The sequence below is a fragment of the Rosa chinensis genome, chromosome 2 (assembly GCF_002994745.2).
Source record: "Rosa chinensis cultivar Old Blush chromosome 2, RchiOBHm-V2, whole genome shotgun sequence".
In the NCBI taxonomy this organism is placed as follows: Eukaryota; Viridiplantae; Streptophyta; class Magnoliopsida; order Rosales; family Rosaceae; genus Rosa; species Rosa chinensis.
This window is the reverse complement of record NC_037089.1, coordinates 50,923,144-50,947,671: the sequence shown is the minus strand read 5'-3', so window position 1 is coordinate 50,947,671 and position 24,528 is coordinate 50,923,144. Positions and strand designations below refer to the sequence as shown.

The 24,528-nt window shown below is 37.0% G+C and overlaps 1 protein-coding gene and 1 pseudogene across 1 annotated transcript; one reads left to right on the top strand and one right to left on the bottom strand.

Moving 5' to 3' along the window:
- Positions 1-1,502: 1,502 nt before the first annotated feature.
- On the bottom strand, positions 1,503-12,802 carry LOC112184473 (annotated as a pseudogene).
- Positions 12,803-20,658: 7,856 nt separating this feature from the next.
- LOC112184472 lies at positions 20,659-23,000 on the top strand. The gene is made up of 2 exons (XM_040515528.1): positions 20,659-20,694; positions 21,572-23,000. Exon 2 carries the CDS (start codon positions 22,114-22,116, stop codon positions 22,963-22,965), a length of 852 nt encoding a protein of 283 aa, XP_040371462.1. The 5' UTR covers positions 20,659-20,694; positions 21,572-22,113; the 3' UTR covers positions 22,966-23,000.
- Positions 23,001-24,528: the final 1,528 nt, after the last annotated feature.

The window sequence follows — 24,528 nt, the reverse complement described above, 5'->3', positions numbered from 1 at the left end:
GTTCAGATCAATAGGTATAAAATATATTTAAAATAAATCAATAATATATATAATATACGGTACGGTACGGTATACCGTATTTATTTGAAAATCAGTACCAGTACCGTACCAATATCTTGAAATCGGTTCGGTACTACCGTACCAATATCTCGGTAACCAACTATGTCGGTTACCAACATTGTTGGTTCGGGTGGTAATCGGTTGGTTGGTTTGGATCGGTATAATTGGCCAGCCCTAGAAAATTCAAACACTCCACAATCAAGTGTAATTACTATTTAGACTCACGCCACTTGGTCTTTACAGGCGAGGTTTGACTCTACCATGACTGTTAAGCCGTTTGGGAGAATGGTGACACGTGTCTCCGAGGTGGTGAGCATGTGTGAGTGATCTGTCAAGCTCCGGAAGCGCTCCCATACTTGAGGAACCTCAGGTCGGGGTCGCGCGTGGCGAAAAAGGATTGGGTGGTGTCTCTAGCGCGTGAGGACATAATGGTTGAGGTGGTGATAGCGGCGGTGGTTGGTGGAGGGAGGGTGTGGTAGGGGGCTTTGGAATTGGATAATATTGGAGAAGGGAAATGAAAAATTGGAGCTTGGAAAACAAAATATTTTTGGGGAATAAAATTAGAACGCGATAGATTTATTGAGAAAGTTCTATTTTAGTACAGCTAGCCTAGGAGAAAAAGTGGCAATAGAATTAAATTTCTGAGGCATCACCCTTATTTCTAATAACAATAGAGGATTAGGCAATATCAACCCCTCTTACCAAACTTCGTGCGAGGCGCCTACGTACCCTGCCAGTAAATGAGAGAAGACCACTGCACCTAGAAACTCACCGACTTTCCCTCCATTCGTTTTATTATTTAAGTAAATGAAAATACAAGATGGAGAGAAGTGTACAAAAACCAAAATCTCTCTAAAATAATGAATGCAACGACACAATTTTCGAGATTCATAAACCATCGAGAAGGTCCTATCTCGACATAAAACCAACTTGAAAAGTATCAAGGACACCCAAAATAAAAAACCCAAGAGCAATGGACCTTGTCAAGCCAAAACTATAGCAGCAAAGAATCATGCAGCAACAACACCATGTCATCTTCCAGCAATCATACCAGGGACTTGTCTTGGCCGGTCATTCTCAAGTCCAAGCGGTTCATTAGATATCCGAAATTTTTTTGTGAATAGAAATTCTTCTCTACTCTAACGTACTAGTTGTGAATTTAATATTACTTTTGTGCTTGAGAGGGGAAGAAATTAGTGAACTTGAATGAATAATCTCAAGTCTAGCAAATATAATCCTCTCTACGTTTAGAATAAACTGAAAACTAAAGTAAAGAATATCATTTGAAGAGATTGGTAGTGTCCAAGGAGATGATAGAGATGTTGAAGTTGATAAATATATGTTGGATTGCTGGTGTTGTCAAATCGAAAATTGACATCAAATGAGTAAAGTAGGTCGGAGTGGTGAAATCATTTAATACAGAATCAATTGATAGTTCCTTCTCATTTGTTCAACGTTGGGGATATATGAGCCTGTAGTGGATTCTTCATTACCCAGGTGGCCTCTTGTCTCTCAGTCAAATCAACACCAACTCCATCCGCAGCTTCCTACTCGTACTTCCAAACCAGATTTGCCACCAAATACTCCAAAAGAAGCATTGACAAATCCTCCTACCCGCCCCAAACGGTATCATCATAATCTCCTTGCTCCCTGTTATATCACATTGTACGTTACCTCCATCTTTCATAAACCTTTCAGGTTTAAACTCCATGGGCTCGTCCCACACACTCGAGTCTCGACCAATTTCGGCCACCATAAAATTCACAGTACAGTTCTTTGGCAGCGTATAACGTCCAGCCAGAACAATGTCCTCTGTAACCGTGTGTGGCACCACATAGTGGCCTGGTGGGTGAAGCCTTAGAGCCTCCATCATCACCGCTTTTAGGTAGTGCATCTTCTGAACACGGCCGGTCCTGAGCTTTTTGATGCCCAGGGCGAAATTTTTTTTGCGTGCCCAACTAGCCTGGAAATGTAGAATCAGCTTTTTTCCTTCTTGTTTTTTCTTTTCTGATCGAGATTGACTTGCAAATCCAACTTCTAATTGCACCTAATATTGAAAATTGAAAACCGATGAATGAGCAGGTTGTTAGAAATCACTTTGAATGATAATTGATAAACACCGGAGCATAGAACCATACCCGAAAATCTGGAATTTGCTTTTTTCCTTCGTGTTCTTTCTTTTCTAATCGAGATTGACCTACAACTCCAACTTCCAATTGCACCTAATATTGAAAATTGAAACCAATGAATGAGCAGGTTGTTAAAAATCAATAGAACTCAAAAAACAAGTAACAAGGCTTTTGATATCCATATTTTCATTGGATATCAAATTTGAAGAACACCCAATACCTATTTTGATTTGACCTCAACCTACATCGATGGAAAGCTGAAAAATTCGTATGATCACCGTTGAATAATAGAAACATAGAGAGGAAAAAGATTGGGTGATTCATGAGAATGAACTGAAGAATTGAGTAACCATTGAAACCAATTTAAAGAAAAAAATTGCTGGGTTTCAAGGTTTGGGACTTTGGAGAGAGTAAGAGATGCTTGGATAATCAATTTTGTATCTGCCGTGGTGCGTTAGAAGAAGAAGAAGAAGTAAAGACGCGATTTGCGTCTAGAAATCTGAATTTTTTTTTACGTTCCACTCTCTATACATATATAATTATATATATATATATATATATTACATCTATTAAATCTTATTGATAAAATCTGGTGCCCCCCTCTATGTTAGGCCCTGGGCTATCGCCAATAATGCCCATGGGCAAGGCCGGCCCTGCTTCTGAAGTTCCTCATCTTTCAGCTCTATTTTTTCAACACCCACAACCTTTTTAATATCTTCAACAAGCCTCTTCTGAACACGTGGGTATTTCACTACATTCGCCATCGTCCACTGTAATATTATGTTCATGGTGTCCGTGCCGGAGTTTAAAATCTCCGAGCATTGATGCATTAGTTCTTCTTCATTGAAGGCTCTCTTCTCGCGGGGGTCTTCTAAATCCATTATGCTATCGTGAACTCTTCGCTGTTCTTATCTACCATTTCTTGTTTCACCTGTAAAGAAAGAATGGATAGTCGACTTTGAGTCAAATACGTCCATAGGATGCCTTTGGGAGTTTGGGTAGTGTAGCGAGCTATACATTCATGTACGCAAAACTTGCACTACTAGCAAAACAACAATAACCCACGGATTTTAATATGTGGGTAATAAGACTTTCTCACATGGATTTCAGTGTGTGATCGCTTTTACACACAGTACACACACAGATTGGTGTTACCGTGCGGTTTGGAGGGGGGGTAATGCTCATCTCACACGGATTATGTTGTCCGTGTGGAAAGGTTTCGTGGGCCCCACTATAATTTCATAAAAATAAATTACCGGAATGGAATGCAATCCGTGTGAACAACTCTATTTCACACGGATTTCTGTGTCAAATATGTACCTATCTCACACAGATTTCTGTGTCAGATATGTACTCATCTCACATGGATTATTTTGTCCATGTGAATATTAGATGTGGGCCCCACTGTCTTTCCATGAATATAAATTACCGTAATGAAATGCAATCCGTGTGAATAACTTCCTATCTCACACGGATTTCTGTGTCAAATATGGACCTATCTCACACGGATTTCTGTGTGTAAAAGTGATAGCATTTATAAAAAAAAAATTAAAAAAAAATCTGTTAATTAATTAGGAACCAATGAAGATTCTGCATTACTTGAAGAAGAAAAAATATCATTCCAAAGATGACAATAACAGTTGATAATACAACTTATGAAATTATCAGAGTTTCTGCATATGGCCCTAAATTCGAAAGATTGGTCGAGCTTCTATTCTGGTGAACTAAAAATCTCCTTTAATTCTCTCTTCACTCCATCATCTGTAAATATAAACTTGCACGAATTTCTCGTTAGCTGAAATATTTCCCTCCTTCCAAGACCTAAGAATTCAAGAAACGGGCATCAGTTGTGAGCTTTTGTTCTATGTTATATTAAATGCACTAGTGACATCAGACATACCAAATGCAGAAGCAGCAAGGTTGTACTCGTTGGAAGGGCTGGTAGAAAAGACCCCAGAATCATCGGTGCAGAGGACTAGAGGATGCTTTGCACTGTACATACAAACATATTGTTGATGTTATTAATTCTATATATCTTCAAATAATTTGGAATTGATCACAGACCTTATAAAGTTCTATGCAGAAATCTATCAAAAAGACAAAAGAACAGCAACAACATGCAATAACTACACAATACTTACATTTTCATATTGTGGCTTATGATTTCTTGTCAAAGCTAATAAAATCTAAACATAAAATCCAATTATCAAACTTTTGAAAGTCCACGTGCATAATCAAATCTAAATTACTTCAAGACAACATATATACTCGCAATGATGATGTGAAATTGGACTTACGTACAGGCTAGACATGCATATAGCCAAGGACTCCATCAATTGGAATGCAATTTTGATATACTCGGTCATTAGATTCAACCTCTTTCTCATAATTTTGACTATAAAATAAAAGACAAATGATGCTATAATAGCTTTTATACCTCGATCACAATACCATTTCACAGTTGAGACTCGAACTAAAAGTTTATTTAATGAAACCCAGCATCATTGGTAATTGAGCTAAGTTGTCCATGAGAAACTGCAAAACGAATAGAAACATCGATACAGAAATTGGTTATAAAAACATATATACACTCTAGTCCATATTTTATGCATCAACTGCTCAATCAATTTTAAATTTCTTTCAATTCAACTACACATGTTAGAAAAATTAGTATAACGCTTGAATATTCCAAGTAAATTTCATTGCATTCTTGGCATTCCCCCACATATGCAGCATAAATATTGGATGAGCTTGTGTTCATCAACTACAGTATCATTCCCCTACTTAAGGACTACAATTTCTATGCTTCCTACTAAGGACACAGTGAATACTGCAGTTTTCTTGCAGCTGAAACCATCTTAAGCTACTTTAAAAACATTAGTCACAGATATTCTAAATTAGTTGTTACCCAAGCCCAATTTGAAACCAATATTCTTCTTTTCCTCCTTGAACACATTGTAAATCTAGCAATCCATTATGGATCAAAACCAAGCACCAACATATCCTTAAGGAAACGAAAGTGTCAAGGGCAACATAAATATTATCCAAGTTTCAGTTGGTACAATTTGTTTTATCCACTAACCCCACAAAATGTCAAGCTCCCACCTAGCATCTGCAGTAACTTGGAGAAAACTTGGAAAAACTTGTTACTGGGTTCTACTCCATTGAATTATTATTTTCTTTTTGTTTTTTTCTTTTTTAACCAAAAGTTTAGACAACTGGGGACAAACGTTTATAGAAAAAAGAAAGGAAAAAAAAGATCAAAGTACAAGGACAAGAAGTCCTCAGAGCTGAAAAAAAATATATATCAAAACAAGACACTACCACTTTCCAAATTAGTAGCAAGGCCGGAAGGTTTTAATAGTTTATCAAAGGATGCCTCCTTTGCTAATTGTTGTAGTACCTGGAACCAGGTAGTTTATTGCCTTTTCTCAAGCAAGTACCTACTTTTCGACGGACCATTAGACTAAGCTGGTAAAGTTAAATGAATGTTCAGTTCCTTCGAATCAGTTACATGTTAAGGTCAATGATTTTGTAACTGGCCAGCAAGTAATGGAAATCAAATCAATTACATGTTAAGCCATCTTACTGCTCTCCCCCTCCATAACCTTTTTCTAACAAAACAAGTGGTGTCATTGCCAAAAAAAAAAAAAATTAACTAAACAGTGCCATGGAATCAGTTAGAATTGATCAGGAAACTAATGATTTTCTATATACCCATAGATTTAGAAGAAATGGCAAGCATGAGCATGTTGAACCTGGTTGTGATTGATGATGATAATAAATTGAGAGTATGCGTAAAAACGAAAGGTAGAAAAGGTGAAGGGATAGGAGACCTGTTGGGGAGCAATGTAATTGGCCTTGATGGAAGAAATAGACTGAAGGAGCTCCGGCAGAGGCAACAGAGAAGAGGGAAGGATGGACTGGAGGGAGGCGGTGCTTGACGCTGGAGGCGAGTAATCTGGGTTGGCTATGCCAATGGAGTGGAGGGAGGTGGTGCTTGACAGTGGAAGTGAGCAGCGTCGGCGCGTCGATTGTTGCTGGAAGTTAAGGAGGCTGCTTAAAACTCGTCGGAGGTCGGTAAGGTCCGTGATGGTGGAGGTGAATCACGGTGGTGACCGGAAGTGGGTGTCAGAGGAGAGAGAAAACAGATCTAGTTCCCAGAATAACCAGAGAACTTGACGCTTTCTGTTTTTCTTGGTTTGCAGGTGAGGCCGTGAGGGAGAGACGAGAGAGGGAGAGTTTTCCAAGCCTTGATAACCTTAATTAAAGAAACTGTCGAATACAAGGGGGGGGGGGGACATTGAGCCTAAACCCCTGTTTACAATAAGTAGAACATCCTGAAATACTAGCCTGAGTCTCTACTAAATGCTTGTACTCAACAAAGCACCAACTAGCAAAGAGCGCTCTACTGGCGACTCTATTTGCTTTAACTGCATTAACGCAGTGGTGATACAACGGAAAGATAACTTGATCTGCAACCCGACTGTAGCAAAGCATAACTACCATACGCATAGCTTTCCCATCATAATGCCACTGGACACTACATCCAGTGACACATAATTTCCCTCTGCTACTAAGAGGCAGCGACCATTTGCAAGTGCAAGGAACTCGCCGCCTACCTAGAGCAAAACAGGCACACAAGGTGCAATGACTGGCACACAGGCCACGGCCTCCTACCAGAATACGGTTGGAGGTTATTACCGACAAAGCAACAACTGAAAAGAAACAACCAACAAAAGCAAAAGCAACTAAAACAAGAGCCCGTCCAAGCAGTAAGGCCCAAGCACAGAGGCCCGGCCCAACTTCCACCTCCAGCAAGCTTGCTGCCAACGCCCTCCGTCGTCACCACATCATCGGCTTGCACCGTCACGACTACGTAATGCATCTCCACGCCACTGCATCGCCGCACCACAAAGCCAGCCGCCAGCAACACTGGTACCAGGCCGCCACCTTGGACCACGCCGCGTCCCTGTACCGCTGCACCATTGCGACCCATAGCAGACCACCCCACAACACCATCAACAGATGAAACCAGATCCCAGACAGATCCAAGCCCTCACCTGGCTCATCGCTGCCATGAAATTGAGAGCTCAGCTGCTGCATAGATCCCCGTTGCAGAAAAGAGGTCCGAGATCGCCGCCGGCCAGCCGCACCCCTTCGCTGCACTTTGGCTGCCTTCGCCCACGACCCAGCCCACAGCAAGACCCATCGACAGCCAGCCATGGATCTCGCTGCCAACAACCCATGCTAGGAAGCTAACAAGGAAAACGAGACAGAGCCCAAACGACGAGGCCTCCCCCAACCCTCAAGCCTACGATCTGGATCCGGAGGGACCAAGATCCGGGCAAGAGGGGAGGGGGAGAAGAAACTGTTTTCAGATATGTTTTCTCTCTCTAGCTTTTAGAGAGAGATGCTCTTATGTCTTTGGTCTTTTTGTCTTCTATGAGAGAGGGAGAGTTTAATCAGCTAAGGATAAGAAAAACCGAAAAAGGTCAGAGAGAGAGAGAGACAGTGTGTGAGACTAAGTCTAAAACTACTAGGGGAGGGAAATTGAATTTGTTCCAAAAAAGTGAGCAGGAAAAAATTTACCACGAAAATCCGTGTGAGATACATATATATTTACCACTGATATCCGTGTGTATTTATCTCGGTAATATATAACTGTCATGTTAATTATTGTTTACACGGAATTCTGTCCCTATTCTATTTTTTTTCACACGGAATTTAGTAGCTAATTTTTCTTTTCACACAGATATCCGTGTCTACTTTTCACACAGATATTCGTGTGTTGCTCATTTCACAGAGAATTTTGTACTAAAAACTTATTGTAACGGAATTGTGTAGCTAATATAGTTTTTCACACGGAATTCTGTAGCTAATGGTTCTTTTCACACAGATATTCGTGTGTTGCTCATTTCACAGAGAATTCTGTACTAAAAACTTATTGTAACTGAATTCTGTAGCTAATATAGTTTTTCACACGGAATTCTGTAGCTAATGGTTCTTTTCAAATGGATTTCCGTGTTAACATTTCACACAGATATTCGTGTGTTACTCATTTGACACAGATGTCTGTACCAAAAACCGGTCAACCCTTTAAACGCTTCTACTTCCCTAAGGGGAGCCGACCCTTGAGGAGATAAAATTTCAGAAATTTTTACATTAGTTGATATAGCTTCTACCCATGAGAGCATGAGAGTTTACAGATCAAAAAAATAAGTTACGAGTGAGCGGTTATGAACATATTAGTTTTATGTAGTATTTAAGGTTTAGGGTTGACCTACTAGATCGAAACCCAAACGAAGACGAAAATAGCTGAAATTTTGAACACAACCATTTATTCTTATCATGATAACATCCTATGGTCGATTTTGATAAAGTCTATTTCCTACACATTGTTGCTTATGGAAGGTATACTTTTCATTATAACTAATAAACTAGTTATACCACATTAGTAGACATATAAGAATTTTGTGCAATCCAAAAAATAAAAATTGAAAATTGATAAATTTAACATTACCCATCTATTTATAGCGTATTAATAGGTATGATGTAAAAAAATTAACTCAACCCGCCATTATTTCAATATCACATAAAGTGGTTAACCTTATATACACCTATACTTCTCTAAGGGGAGTTAAACCATGAGGAGATAAAGTTTGCAACATTTTTACATTATTTGGTATACCTCATATTCATGAGAGTATGAGAGCTCACAGATCGAAAAAATAAGTTGCAAATGAGCGGTTATGAGCATATTAGTTTTATGTGGTATTTAGGGTTCAGGGTTGATCTAGTAGATCGAGACCTAAACGATAACAAAAATAGTTGAAATTTTGTCCATAACTATTTATTCTAATCATGACAACATCCAACGGTCGATTTTGATAAAGTCAATTTCCTCCACATTGTTGCTCATGGAAGGTATACTTTTAATTACAACAAATAAACTAATTATACCACATTAGTAGACATATAAGAAATTTGTGGAACCAAAAAATCGAAATTGAAAATCAATAAATTTGACATTACCCATCTATTTATAGTGTATTAATAGGTATTGTATAAAAAAATTAACTTAATCCGCCGTTATTTCGATATCAAATAAGTGGTCAACCTTATGTACTTTTTCACACGAAATTTTGTAGCTAATTGTTCTTTGCACACGGATATCCGTGTAAAAAGATTTTAGTTTTTACACAGACATATGTTACTGTTGTTTATTCACACGGAATTCGGTATTAATTTGTCACACAGATATTCGTGTGATATTCATTTCACACAGAAATCTGTACCAAAAACTTATTGTAATGGAAATTCATCACTCCATAAATCACATAACATAAAAAATTAACGATTTCTAAATAAACTAATATAATACGTACAGAAATCTGTCTGAAATACATTTTTAGCAAATGTAAGATGTCCGTGTGTTATCCTTTTTTTTTTGTTTCTTTTACAACAGTATCCACAATAATATGTGGGAATATTCAAATATTAAGCTGGAATAAATTGATTAGCCCGCCCTTATTTTTTGAAAATAAATAATTAGTCATTAGCTTTTATTTTTATTGATAATAATTTTCTTTCAAGTTATTTTGCCACAGAAATCCGTGTGAAATACTTATATAAAGAACAACGACCTAATTTGATCAATCTGCTAATTATAAGCAGAATAACCACTGTAATCTGTGTGAAATACTTACACATTTGCAACTGATATCCGTGTGTATATACCTCGGTAACCACTAATAGTCGATTATTTACACGAAATTCTGTGTGTAGTCTTATTTTTCACACGAAATTTTGTGTGTAGTGTCCTTTTTCACACGGAATTCTGTAGCAAATTGTTCTTTTCACACGGATATCTGTGTCAATATTTACACACGGAAATCCGTGTGTATTACTCATTTCACACATAAATCTGTATGAAATACTTATTGTAACGGAAATCTGTCCCTGCGTAATTCACATAACAAAAAAAAATTTAATTATTTCGAAATAAACTAATTTCAAATATATACATAAATCAGTGTGAATTGATCTTCACACAGATATCCGTGTAAAAATATTTTACCGTTTACACAGACATCTGTTACTCCTGTTTATTCACACGGATTTCCGTTGATATTGTTATTGTATAAATTACTGTGAGCCTAATTATCCTCTTTTCACACGGATATCTGTGTCAACATTTCACACAGATATTTGTGTGTTAAGTCATTTCACACAGAAATCTGTATCAAATACTTATTGTAACGGAAATCCATCCCTCCATAATTCACATATCATAAAAAATTAATGATTTCGAAATAAACTAATATATAATACGTACAGAAATCAGTGTGAATTGATTTTCACACAGATATCGGTGTGAAAATGTTTTAGTTTTTACACAGATATCTGTAACTATTGTTTATGGACACGGATTTCTGTTGATATTGTTATTATATAAATTATTGTGAGCCCGATTATGCTCATTTCACACGGATTTCTGTTACTATTTATATTTCACACGGATATCTGTGGCTTTTAACTACAGTAAATCCGTGTGTGTTGTTATTTTGCTAGTAGTGTTGCTATCCGACTGAAGTCCTTAATTGCATGCATATTATTCTTATTATCACTAGTATGCACTTCAAATCACAATTTCTATTGATAAATCTTCTATAAAAATTTGATATGAATAGAAAACATGATATGAAAAGGCGTAGAATATGTAAGGTATAGCGTTGAAGTAGAGAAATTATATACAAAATTTTAAGGACACCACTTCATAGTGATCAACAATTCGTGTTTTATGTTTTAAAGTTTGAACCTTTTATTTATTATTATTATTATTATTTTTTAGAATAAGGGCGGGTGTGACTACTTTCAAGCCTTAATTAATGAAACTACTAAATATAACTTGGGGGACATAAAACCTAAACCCACGAGAGAGCATCTCGAATAATAACAAGAGTCTCCACTAATCCTATATATTCAAACCTGCACCAATTAGTAAGGGCTGTCACACCAATAAGATGTTTTATGTTTGTAAAGTTTGAACCCTACTTCCTATTATCTATAGTTAAATACGGTATTTTTATTATAGTTTAGAAAGTATAATTAAAAAAAATTAATAATGGAAGTAAGAGTTAAAAACTTCCAAAAATATAGTTGTTTATAATTTTTAGCAGTGACTTTTTCTCTCTTCTATTAGAGCAAAATAATGCATTTTGTTTACCAAAAAACAACTTATATGAAAGTTGTTGGAGATGAAATAAGTGTCTATTCATAATCTCTCACCCTATAGTGATTATTCAAATTCACCTTACTTATTAAAAAATGGTCTTTCTAAATATACCCAGCAAATATCTAAGTATATACACAGCAAATTTTTTACACCTAGCAATTTTCCAATAATACCCATATGTTTAAGTAAACATAGCAGTCAAATCACCAATACCATAAGCACAAAAACTCAACAACACATTAGAGTTGATATAATTACTCGGCTATCTCCAATTGAGTCTTTCAAAAACCTCAAAACCCCCAATTTTAACACCAAAAAACAAGTAAAAAGTTGCAAATATTAGACAAAAGAGACAACGGAGGGAGGAACATTTTAGTATTCTTGGGAAGGAAAACATGGAGCAAGAAACTTGGGATAAAAGGGTTCGCAGAGGGGGAAGAATGTAGTGAATGAGTTGTTGATGGTGAATGATTAGGGAGACACGTCTGGGTTGCCAGATTTGATGAAGGCCGGGACGGAGATTTTGGGAAATGGAGTATTGGGGTCAGCTTACAAGGATGTGATGGGTACTGGGTTGTCTGTGGTGGTGAAGAGGATGAGGGAGATGAACAGAAGAGTTTGTTGGGTTTGTTAATCTTCATCCCGATAAAGTTTTGCTAGGTTTGAAATAAGGGTATTATCGGGAAATTTGCTAGTATGAGAATGAGGGAGATGAACAGAAGAGTTTGTTGGGTTTGTTAATCTTCATCCTGATGAAGTTTTGCTGGGTTTGAAATAAGGGTATTATCTGGAAATTTTGCTAGTATAAAAAGTTTGCTGGGTATACTTAGATATTTGCTGGGTACATTTAGAAAGACCCTTAAAAAAAGCTCTTCAACTATATTCAAAACCGAAAATCATTGTTTAATTACCAAAAAATCAATCAAGTCTAAGATATCCAGGTAGTTATGCACCTGTAATAAGTAAAAAATGACAATGATTTTTATTTTGATTAATAAATAATCTGTAAAAGTGATTAAACAAAAAAAATTAAATTTTGAGTCCATAATAAAAATTTTAAAAAACTTTTGGAGGTGCTTCAAGTGCTAGAGTGAACAATTTCATGTATCATATTTGTAAAAAGACCAGCAATTTCATCCCTATTTTTTACCACCACCTTCTTTCATGCCCGTATGAAAGGAAGCAGGAGGTGCTTTTGTTGCTGTCCAATTTCGTTGAACTGATTCCAACCCTTACGGAACAAAATCTTGTTCAACCATCTCGGTCCCAAGTTTAGGGTCTGGAAACCACTGACCAAACCGAACATAAAGCGACGCTGCACATCAGCAATTTCTTTCATCTTCGCCTCATCCTCCACCTTCTCACCAAACACCATATCCACGAACAAAGAAGTTATGAAGAATCGAAAATGGTCTAAAACTTCGACGACTGGTTGATAGGAGCATTTTAATGCAACGTTTTAACTGCATTTCCCTACATTTCTTACGTTATTTCCTTATTAAAATCCTGTTTAGGAAAGTTTCCATTCTTTGATTGGGAAAGTTCCTATTTGTAGAAAGTTTATATTTTTGTAGTTTCTATTTATCATTTTTAGTAAGTTGCCATTTTTCATTTTAGGAAAGTTTCTATTTTTCTTATTAGTTTCTATTTTTAGGACCTCCAAGCAAGTGGAAAATCTTGAGGAGGAAAATCAAAGTTGCAACCAAGTGGAAAATCTTGAGGAGGAAAATCAAAGTTGCAACTAAGTGGAAAATCTTGAGGAGGAAAATCAAAGTTGCAAGCAAGTGGAAAATCTTGAGGAGGAAAATCAAAGTTGCAAGCAAGTGGAAAATCTTGAGGAGGAAAATCAAAGTTGCAACTAAGTGGAAAATCTTGAGGAGGAAAATCAAAGTTGCAACCAAGTGGAAAATCTTGAGGAGGAAAATCAATTCAAGTTGAACAAGTGATAAACAAGTGGGAAGATATTTTTTACAAATTTGTCTAACATATCTAGCCCTTCATTTATGTTCATCTCCACCCTCCATTCATCATTTTTTGGGCTATAAATACACTTCTCCTCTCACTCTCAAAATACCAATTCCTTCATCCATTCCATCTTCTTTGTCTCTCCATTTCCTTTCCATTTTCTCTCCATCCTCTAGTGCATTCAACATTTCAAGCAAGGCCAAGGGAGAAGAAGAATTGCCGTGAGCATCATCCTCCATCACCATCCTTGAAGCTTGCTTTCGAGATTCAAGAGACCACATCCTCAATTCGTTCATCTCATCTCCATCTCACGGTGTAATCCGATTCTCCTTTGTAACCTTTGCTTTGATTTCGTTGGTTTTGTTCTAGTTGACATATGTGTTTGAATGAATATTAATTTCTGGAATTTTATGATTAATTGAGAATTTTTAGATTCATATAATTGTGATTCTAAGTTGCTTATGTGAGTTTGTTCGATTAAATTTGCTTTACAGAAAACTTTTATATGTTTATCTTATTTGGGTCGACACTTATAGGATTTGCATGTAATTGGTGCTAGGTTTAAGAACATGAAATCGACTTTTCGTTTTGTGTAACTTGAATCAAAAGTAGTAAAGGTTCTGGACAAGAATCGAATTTAATTGAAGAGGATTGCAATTAGGTGGACTTTTCCATAACTAAGTTGTACACTTGAGTTGATAGCCTTTCTCTATGTCTAATGCATTAAACATGTCATGATTGACTAGCTTTCTAGGGCTTGATTGCATGTTTGATAGGATTAATCTAGGTGCTTTCGCTTAGGTTAATTAGCATTGAAAAGTAAAATATGGGAAATCATTTGCTTTCGAATGTTTCACATGATCAACTCCTCTCTCATGACTTAGATGAACAATATTAGGGTTTGAATCAATTTTAATCATATGTTTCGGTTTTTGATCTTTGTTCTCTCACTCTATTTTATTTTTATGTTTTTGCATTTTAATTATTTTGTTAACTTAGTTTTATTTTCGAAAATCCAAAAACAAAATCCCCCTTATTTTTGTTCACTTGTATATATTTATTCTTTATTTTATTTTTGTAAATAATACTTTATTATTTTAATTCTTTATTTGTTTATACAATTGTATATATTTATATTCTTTATTTTATTTCTATAAATAATACTTTTCTTTATTTGTTACACAATTACAGGTGTACCCTCAATCCCCGGATAGAACGATCCCTATTTGCTTATACTACTAACGATATTTTCAGGGTTAAATTATGCGCTCCCAAAAGCGACATCAATTTTTGGCGCCGTTGCCGGGGATTGAAAAATCACTTGTTAAATTGTGTCATTTATTGTATATATTTGTTGTATATAAATTGTTTAAAACTTAGTTTAAATATTATTTATATTATTGAACACGAATTTTAATTGTAGGTTGTAAATTGAGAGGAATAGGTGAAGTCTCTTTTGTTAATATTGGCCTAAACCCCTTATTGGTACCTAGCTCAGGTCCCTTAAGGTTGAGGGCGGCCTTTATTAACACTTGTTGAACTGTCTTCACACTTATGAACTTTTTCATCTTAGTAAGTATAGCCTATGTGGAATTGTGTCTAGGAAGGGGACAACGTTCATGACGGGTTTTTGAATCCAGAAGTGCTTGCAAATGGGCCTAAACCACTATGTGGGAGTAGCTCATGCCAAAATGGATTTTTCCTCTCGTGTTCGTCCTCCCCCACCTGGCCATTTCAGTAAGGTTGCCCAAACGATTTGAAAGGGAGTTTGTGTCTAGGCGACTATACTTGGGCCGCACGTTCACTTGATTTACCGCTTGGAATTTGATTCGATATCAATAATGTTTATAATAAAAGAAATACTTGTGAATACTCTATACGTGTAAATTATTTTGTTGTTTCACACTTTAAACTTGTAAAAATACTTTTCACGTTTTTTACTCACTTGTGTACTTAACTTGTGTCTTATGTACAATATACTTGTTAATTATACTTGTAGTTTGTAATTAATAGTTATACTTGTTTTTATTTTGTATTTCTTTGTTAATTATAGTTACTAACTTTATTTAATGTAGGTACCGTCTGGCTGCAAGACGTAAAATACAAGCGCTACTTGGGAGGCAACCCAATTCAGAATATAATCAGATTTGCTTTCTCTTTCCCTATTTCTTTTTATTTTTTCAATTTTTCTCTTTAGTTTTTATTTTAGGATTTGTTTTCGTAAATGTCTTCTATCTATGCTTACTTATTTCATTGCATGCTTTTAATTGATTACATTGAAGATAATGCAATATTTAAGTGTGGGGGAAGGGATTTATATATTTGTCTTTTATTTTTGAGTCCTATATTTAAAAAAAAAAAATTAATAATAATAATAATAAATAAAAAAACTTCATTTATTCAGTCTTATTAAATTCAGCTATTTACAAAAAAAAAATTTAAAAAAAAAAATATATAAATAATACTAAGCCATGTCTGCATCTCTGTAGGAGTTGAGATTGAGCTCAAGGGAAATGTGAGAGCCACCGCCATAACCGCCACCTCCCTCGGAAGTAGTCTTCATGTTGCCCAAGATGTCCTCACCATACATGGGGAATAGTGGAAGGGTTTCAATCTCCTGGTGATCTCCTCCTCGTTGTTCCATGAAAGATTGTCCTCCTGTTGTGCTAAAGGAGGTAGTACTGGTATTAGTGTTGAAGGGTGAGGAGGAATATGTGTCAACACCATAGCCGACACGTGACCCAAAGTTTAGATCAATGGATCTACCATCATCAGTAGAACTAGTGGATCCAAAATTGAGATCTAGAGATCCACCAACCGGAACGTTCCGAAATTCCTTCAACTTCTGCCTCTCACGAGCCTTGAGGTTCTGGAACCAAAAGAAGACGTTTTTGTCCTCGATCTGCCCATACTGTTTCAGATGAAGGCAGATCTCTTGAATCTGCTCTGGAGTTGGGTACTTAAAACCCTTATCATAGTAAAGCCCCTTGAGGATTCTTAGTTGAGGCGGTGTGGGAGCCCACCGGTTACTACTCCCGGCTGCTTGGATGCTTCCTCCCTCCTCGGTTGGTTGCTGGGCTTGTAATTCCATTTGTTGCTGGGTTTGTAACTCCATTAGTTGCAGAGTTCGTGGTTCCATGTTGATAAAGAAAGGATTTGAGTTTCGAAAGAAAGGCTGAAGGGTTGAGAGAGAAAGACTGGAACTCGGAAGAATTTTCTTTTGGAGTGAACAGTCGCTCAGAATGCACCTATTTATAGAACGAGTGAGCAGATCTCCACCGTTGGATCGACGATCTCTGAGATTAAATCTACGCGTTGGATTAAAGTCACCCGAAAACACGGAAAAGCTGTTGGCTCGTGAAGGACACATGGGGGAACCAAACTGATCTCGAGGAGCTGTGACAGATAAGCTACAGCCGAAAGCAGGTTTAATTGCCGTGAATCAAGGAAAAGAAAGGACGCGTGGGGGAATCAAACGAATCTCGAGGATCCGTGACAGACAAGCTATAGCCGAAAGCATGCCATAAATCCAGGAAAAGAAAGGAATATTTACACGTGGGGGAGTTTCTTGGGCCGTGAACTGTCATAACTCTTATCCTTCCCGGAGAAGCTTTGTTAAAACCCTGTGCTTGTTGAGATTTCTACCCTATTTTGTGCTTTACATATACATCATTTTTTGTCTCCTCCAGATTTTACTAAGGTTTGTCTAAGCGTGCAGTTTCAAATTCCTTCTACTTCCTCATGGTTCGAACCAAGGTTACCCCTCGCAGGGGCGTCAATCAACGCCGTGTTCTCTCTTTGGAAGAAGAAGGTCGTCAAGCGGCCACTAGAGCTGGACTTACTCGTCCATGGGACCATCGTCCTATCCGTGAGCGTACCCGCAGTCCCCCTCCTCTGCCTCGTCGCTCTCCCAGACTGCATCCCGGAGAGTCTTCTTCCTCACCAGCTGCTCGTGCTCCTCGGCCTATGGCCACCCTGGAAAGCTTGTCGGATTTGATTGATGATTTGCGCTCCTCTCTCCGCGATGGTATTATGGTGACAGATTGGAGAGTCAATTGCATGATCGATTACATCTCTGAGATGAACTGCTCTTTGATCCGCTATCACACTGCAATAAACAAGCTTGCTCAGGAAGTCAATAACTTGCAGAGTTATCCTCCTGGGTTTCCTCGCAAGGACGCTACTGCATCACAACATGAGGACCCGCCTCCGAAGGTTGAAACCAGCAAGAGGGCAGCCACTCGCCCGCATACCGCTCCTCCAAAGGAGTAAATGGAGGTACAAGTCTAGGCTGAAAGACTTTAAACATTAAGCGCTGCATGGGAGGCAACCCATTTCAACCGTATCTGTGGAGGAGCCATCAAACGCAGATTTGCTTTCTTGAACTCTTCCTTCTATTTTATTTTCATGAATTTTAAGTTGTTTTAGGTTTCGTTGTGTTAACTTTCTCTTCTATGCTTGATTTATGCTTTGCATGATTTATATTTGTTTATACATTGAGGACAATGCATGAATTAAGTATGGGGGAAGGGTTATTGCTTTATTGTGTTTTTAGTAGTTAGTATATAAAAAAAAAAAATGAAAAATAGTTGATGTTGGATTGTGTTTTTTGTGTTTATAATTGATGTTGTGATACACTAAGGTATATTGGATTAAACATAGTCTTGAAAAAGGGTAGCTGTTTCAGTCCCATTGCACATCGAGACTCCCTGTTCCCGTACCTAAGTGTTGAAATTAAATTAATTTTAAAAAAAAATTTTGAAAAATGTCAAAAAATTTAAAAAAATTTTGGTTACTTTTGTTTTTGTTTTTGAGTCTTAGAATGCCCTTTCAACTGTCTAGGATGATTCTATATCTCTGAAATCATGATTAAAAGAGGATCACAAAATTGAGATGATTTTTAAAATGGTATTCTTTGGTTAATTGAGATATATGAAAAATGCATGCATGTGTAGTGGATATGGATTTCGTAACCTTGGTACAGAATATGAGCATATTAGGATGAGTTTTGATTCATAAAAGCCCATGTGAGAGATATTTGAGCCATGTCCCTTTTTCTTGGAGTGATAATTGAAAAATATATTCTTAATTTCTTGGCGATGTTTTGATGATCTCATTACTCTTTCATTTGATTGATTGCTTGCCATAGATTAAGTTTGATGGACTAGAGAATGCTATAATTCGCTCTTGTGCTTGTTGAGACGTTTGTCAATACATGACCCTGATTCTGGAAGGGATAGAGGCAACCTAGGAATTATCACCATTGCCAAATAAGCATGTGTCCCTATTTGTGCCCGTCATGGGACTCTCTTAGATAAACCCCTTTGAGCTTACATTAAGCCTTTTCTTTCATCACCCTTAAATCCTTAACCCTGAACCTTAGTATAGCTACACTCCTACCCTTTGTTCTAAAAACTTAGCGGAGCTATATTTTGGGACTTTACTTGAGGATTTGGCATTGAGAAAGAAGATTGAGAAGAGGTGAAAGTTCAAGTGTGGGGGTAGACTTGTCCATGAAAAAAAAAATTTGTGAAAGCCGTGAAAAAGAAATGAAAAAGAAAAAAAAATGTGTACGGCTAGAAAATTAAAAGAAAGAAAAGAAAGAAAAATGTTTATGGATTTTAGTCCTCCATACTTGGTGAGTTTGGAGTTTGTTTTGAATTGAAGACCCACTATTGGAAAATTTGGTCTTTGTCCAATTCACTAGTTCGAGGGAAGTTTAGAGTGAAGATTGGGCCTAACATGAAGACATTTGGCCTTTTCATAAAACCTCTATGGGATGTAACGTTTTGATATATCTTGGTGGATTTCTAGAAGTCTCTACATCTACATGAGCTCTGCTAGGTTTTTAGGACACTTTGTGAAATTCCTTACCCTTCATTTCTTAAAACCTTGAGCCGTGGCCCCATTACAACCCTAAATAAGACCTTCTTGATCCTTAAGATGGGACAGCCTTTGATTTGTGGAGATGAGTTACAAGAGTTGAACCTATGGCTTGGGTCCATCCGTGCAAGTAGTTGATATCCTTCATGAGATCTTTTCAAAAAAAAAATTATATTCACAAAGTGCTTTTCGTTTCTTATATATGTGAGCTATTTGATTGCCTCAAAATATTTTCTCTCACATATAATTGAGTGATTATAAGCTTTTAAGCATTGTCTTGAATTCTGAGAGAAGAAAGAGTGGATATACCTTGTGAGGATATGAATCATACTTGTTCGAAGCATGCTTAACAGAAACCATCACCATTATTACAACCAAGTCCTACTTGTGTATGTGTGGATTATATGTTTTAATTAACTCTTGAATATCTACATATTGATTCTTGGTTGAGTGCTAATCTTGATGTAGTGAAAGTAGGAGATTTCTGAGACAAAAAGTTGAAGGGCAATAGAGTCATTGTTTTTGTAGAGTCTTTAATTTTCGTTGAGTGTTAGTGTGTGTCTTAGTGTGATTTTGCTAAGGGACTAGCAAAAGCTAAGTGTGGGGGAATTTGATAGGAGCATTTTAATGCAACGTTTTAACTGCATTTCCCTACATTTCTTACGTTATTTCCTTATTAAAATCCTGTTTAGGAAAGTTTCCATTCTTTGATTGGGAAAGTTCCTATTTGTAGAAAGTTTATATTTTTGTAGTTTCTATTTATCATTTTTAGTAAGTTGCCATTTTTCATTTTAGGAAAGTTTCTATTTTTCTTATTAGTTTCTATTTTTAGGACCTCCAAGCAAGTGGAAAATCTTGAGGAGGAAAATCAAAGTTGCAACCAAGTGGAAAATCTTGAGGAGGAAAATCAAAGTTGCAACTAAGTGGAAAATCTTGAGGAGGAAAATCAAAGTTGCAAGCAAGTGGAAAATCTTGAGGAGGAAAATCAAAGTTGCAACTAAGTGGAAAATCTTGAGGAGGAAAATCAAAGTTGCAACCAAGTGGAAAATCTTGAGGAGGAAAATCAATTCAAGTTGAACAAGTGATAAACAAGTGGGAAGATATTTTTTACAAATTTGTCTAACATATCTAGCCCTTCATTTATGTTCATCTCCACCCTCCATTCATCATTTTTTGGGCTATAAATACACTTCTCCTCTCACTCTCAAAATACCAATTCCTTCATCCATTCCATCTTCTTTGTCTCTCCATTTCCTTTCCATTTTCTCTCCATCCTCTAGTGCATTCAACATTTCAAGCAAGGCCAAGGGAGAAGAAGAATTGCCGTGAGCATCATCCTCCATCACCATCCTTGAAGCTTGCTTTCGAGATTCAAGAGACCACATCCTCAATTCGTTCATCTCATCTCCATCTCACGGTGTAATCCGATTCTCCTTTGTAACCTTTGCTTTGATTTCGTTGGTTTTGTTCTAGTTGACATATGTGTTTGAATGAATATTAATTTCTGGAATTTTATGATTAATTGAGAATTTTTAGATTCATATAATTGTGATTCTAAGTTGCTTATGTGAGTTTGTTCGATTAAATTTGCTTTACAGAAAACTTTTATATGTTTATCTTATTTGGGTCGACACTTATAGGATTTGCATGTAATTGGTGCTAGGTTTAAGAACATGAAATCGACTTTTCGTTTTGTGTAACTTGAATCAAAAGTAGTAAAGGTTCTGGACAAGAATCGAATTTAATTGAAGAGGATTGCAATTAGGTGGACTTTTCCATAACTAAGTTGTACACTTGAGTTGATAGCCTTTCTCTATGTCTAATGCATTAAACATGTCATGATTGACTAGCTTTCTAGGGCTTGATTGCATGTTTGATAGGATTAATCTAGGTGCTTTCGCTTAGGTTAATTAGCATTGAAAAGTAAAATATGGGAAATCATTTGCTTTCGAATGTTTCACATGATCAACTCCTCTCTCATGACTTAGATGAACAATATTAGGGTTTGAATCAATTTTAATCATATGTTTCGGTTTTTGATCTTTGTTCTCTCACTCTATTTTATTTTTATGTTTTTGCATTTTAATTATTTTGTTAACTTAGTTTTATTTTCGAAAATCCAAAAACAAAATCCCCCCTTATTTTTGTTCACTTGTATATATTTATTCTTTATTTTATTTTTGTAAATAATACTTTATTATTTTAATTCTTTATTTGTTTATACAATTGTATATATTTATATTCTTTATTTTATTTCTATAAATAATACTTTTCTTTATTTGTTACACAATTACAGGTGTACCCTCAATCCCCGGATAGAACGATCCCTATTTGCTTATACTACTAACGATATTTTCAGGGTTAAATTATGCGCTCCCAAAAGCGACATCACTGGTCCGTTGGACCATACGGACTGATCGAGACGGTTGGTGAGGATGTTCAAGGTGTTGGCGTGAGTCATACTTACCTTATTTATATAGATATTCTATAATATTCTGTGATCTACAATTTCTGTAATATCTGTAGTATTATTTGATTTACTACTTACCTTAGGAATAGTACTTGTCTTATTAAGCACAATTGTAATTTGTATATAATTCCTTCTTGTAAGGTGAATGAATATAGAATTATTCAGCCAAAATTGTCTCTTGTTTCTTGTTATATTTTGACTTGGTATCAGAGCAAAGATCTGATCCTGGACTCTGACTCATTGTTCTTTGATCCTTGACCCTTGTTCATTGTGCTTGGATTTGTTCCTTGTCCTTTGATCCTTTCATCACCGTTGCCTTCTTATACTTCCAAGAACTTTGTTGTTTTTTCTTCCGCTGCGTATTCACCATGGGAAAGGATCAAGATTTTTCGACCGTAATCAAGCAAGATGGAGATGGTGAGACATCTCATGGTTCCAACCAAATTTTTGTCTCCGTTAAAGATGATTCAACTGGAAGTTGTGGAGGTGTCAAGCTCAATGGCTCTAATTTCCGAACCTGGAAGAAGATGATGGAGGCTCACCTCTGTGTAATCGATAAGGTGGGCTATGTTGATGGTTCAATTGCTGAACCACCAATTGCAGCCAACAATTATTCAAAATGGAAAACTGCAAATGGCTCGGTAACCTCTATTCTTTACAAATCCATGACTGAAGATGTTTCACAAATGATTATGGGATGTAATACGGCTGAAGAAATTTGGGAAAGCCTTAAGGAGATCTACTTTAACGGAACAGATTTTGCCGAGGTATATGAGTTGAACACTCAAGCCGCCCGTATGACACAAGATGGAAAACTAGTAGCCATGTATTTAGCAAAACTAAAGGGGATTTGGCAAGAAATTGATCAGATGCGCCCATGTCGAATGAAGTGCCCGGATGATGTCAAGATTTATAAGGAGGAGAAGGATCTCATGAGAGTTCATGTTTTTTTGGCTGGCCTAGATCCAATATTTGAGAATGCAAGGAGCGAATTACTTCGCCAGACTACCACACCAATCTTGCAGCAAGCCTTTGCTTATATTCGCAAAGATGAGACCCAGAGGGCTGGAACTAGAGCAGTTACTTCAGAAGTTGCAGGCCTTGTAATACAATCAAAGCCATCCAATCCCTCAAGAATCGGTCACTCTCAGGCAATCGGCCTCCTTCTTCTTTGCGTCCCTCTCCTCAAGGTCCTCCTTCCGGGTTCTCCTCAAATTTGACTTGTAACTACTACAAGAATCCAAGCCACATCAAAGCAAATTGTTATAGGTTGGTTGGTTTTCTAGCAGGCTACTTTGATAGGCCTCGACCTCAGGACAACAAACCCAAGGGAAAGGCTGCTGTTCATCTTGATCAAGACCAAGATTACTATGCGGTGGCAGAACCAGATCACACCAACTTGGCTGGTAAGGATACCGCATCAGTAAGTCGCAGTGGTAATGGTAAGATTGGAATTGCTTTAAAATTTTCTAGCTTTACTGGTGGCAATACTTGGATAATTGATTCTGGAGCATCTGACCATATGACCTATGATCATAGTTTCTTCATTTTTCTCAATCCACCCTCTATTTCCTCTGTTGTCAATGCCAATGGTGATTCTTTTCCTGTTTTAGGCATAGGGTCTGTTCGTCTCACTCCTTTTTTGACACTACATAATGTTCTTTATGTTCCTTATCTCTCTCATCATCTCATATATGTGCCTCAGCTTAATACTCAATCTCGGTGTTCTGTAACATTTTTTCCTTTGTATGTGATTTTTCAGGACCTCCTCACCAGGGAAATAATCGGCAGGGGTTATCTGAGGGGTCGACTATTTCATCTGGATTGCATGTTCGCTGGAATGAAGCTGGAGAAGGCAGTCCAAGCAACTTTGATTTCAACTGGGGTTACTAATCAAGTTGAAGAATTATGGCTATGGCATCGGAGATTGGGACATCCCTCCTTGAGTGCCATGAAGAAATCTATGCCATCCTTGTTTCTGGGCATTGATGAGTCTAAGTTGCATTGTGAGTCATGTGTGTTAGCTAAAAGTCATCGTACTAGTTATCCTTTGAGTACTACTAGGAGTTCTTTTCCTTTTGAGCTTATTCATTCTGATGTATGGGGACCTTCCCGTGAGTCAACCTTGTCTGTGCAAACATTGGTTTTTTTGTTTATCGATGATTATACCCGTCTTACTTGGGTCTCTTTATTGAAACACAAATATGAAGTTTTCTCTGCTTTTCAAGAATTTTTTGCTCTTGTTCAAAATCAATTTGGAGCCAATATTAAAGTCTTTCATTCTGATAATGGGGGGGGGGGGGGTTTGTCAATTCTCAGTTTCACCAATTCTTTCATTCTCATGGGATTGTTCATCAAACTACTTGCCCTCAAACCCCTGAACAAAATGGGGTGTCAGAAAGAAAGAATCGTCATGTTCTTGACATAGCTCAGTCTCTTCTATTTAGTTGGCAAGACCCGCCCCGAATTCCACCCTGGAATCCGAAGTGGCCCTGCGGACCCACCTTTAAAGGAGATTTACCAAAACTTTCGGCATAACCTCCCTTAAAAATGGATGACCCATAATCCTGCGGAAAGCCAATAATTCACTTCTAATAATCCAACCATAACTCCTGGAGCCACCCTGCTCCCAAATTCATCCAAACCCATCTCAAAGTTAAAAACATTAAACATAATCTCCAAAGGGTACAAATACTACAATCACCAAAGTTAGGTCATAGACCTCAAATATAATACATCAAAGCTGGGTCACATATCCCTTAGTAATCAGAGCATTCTAGGAA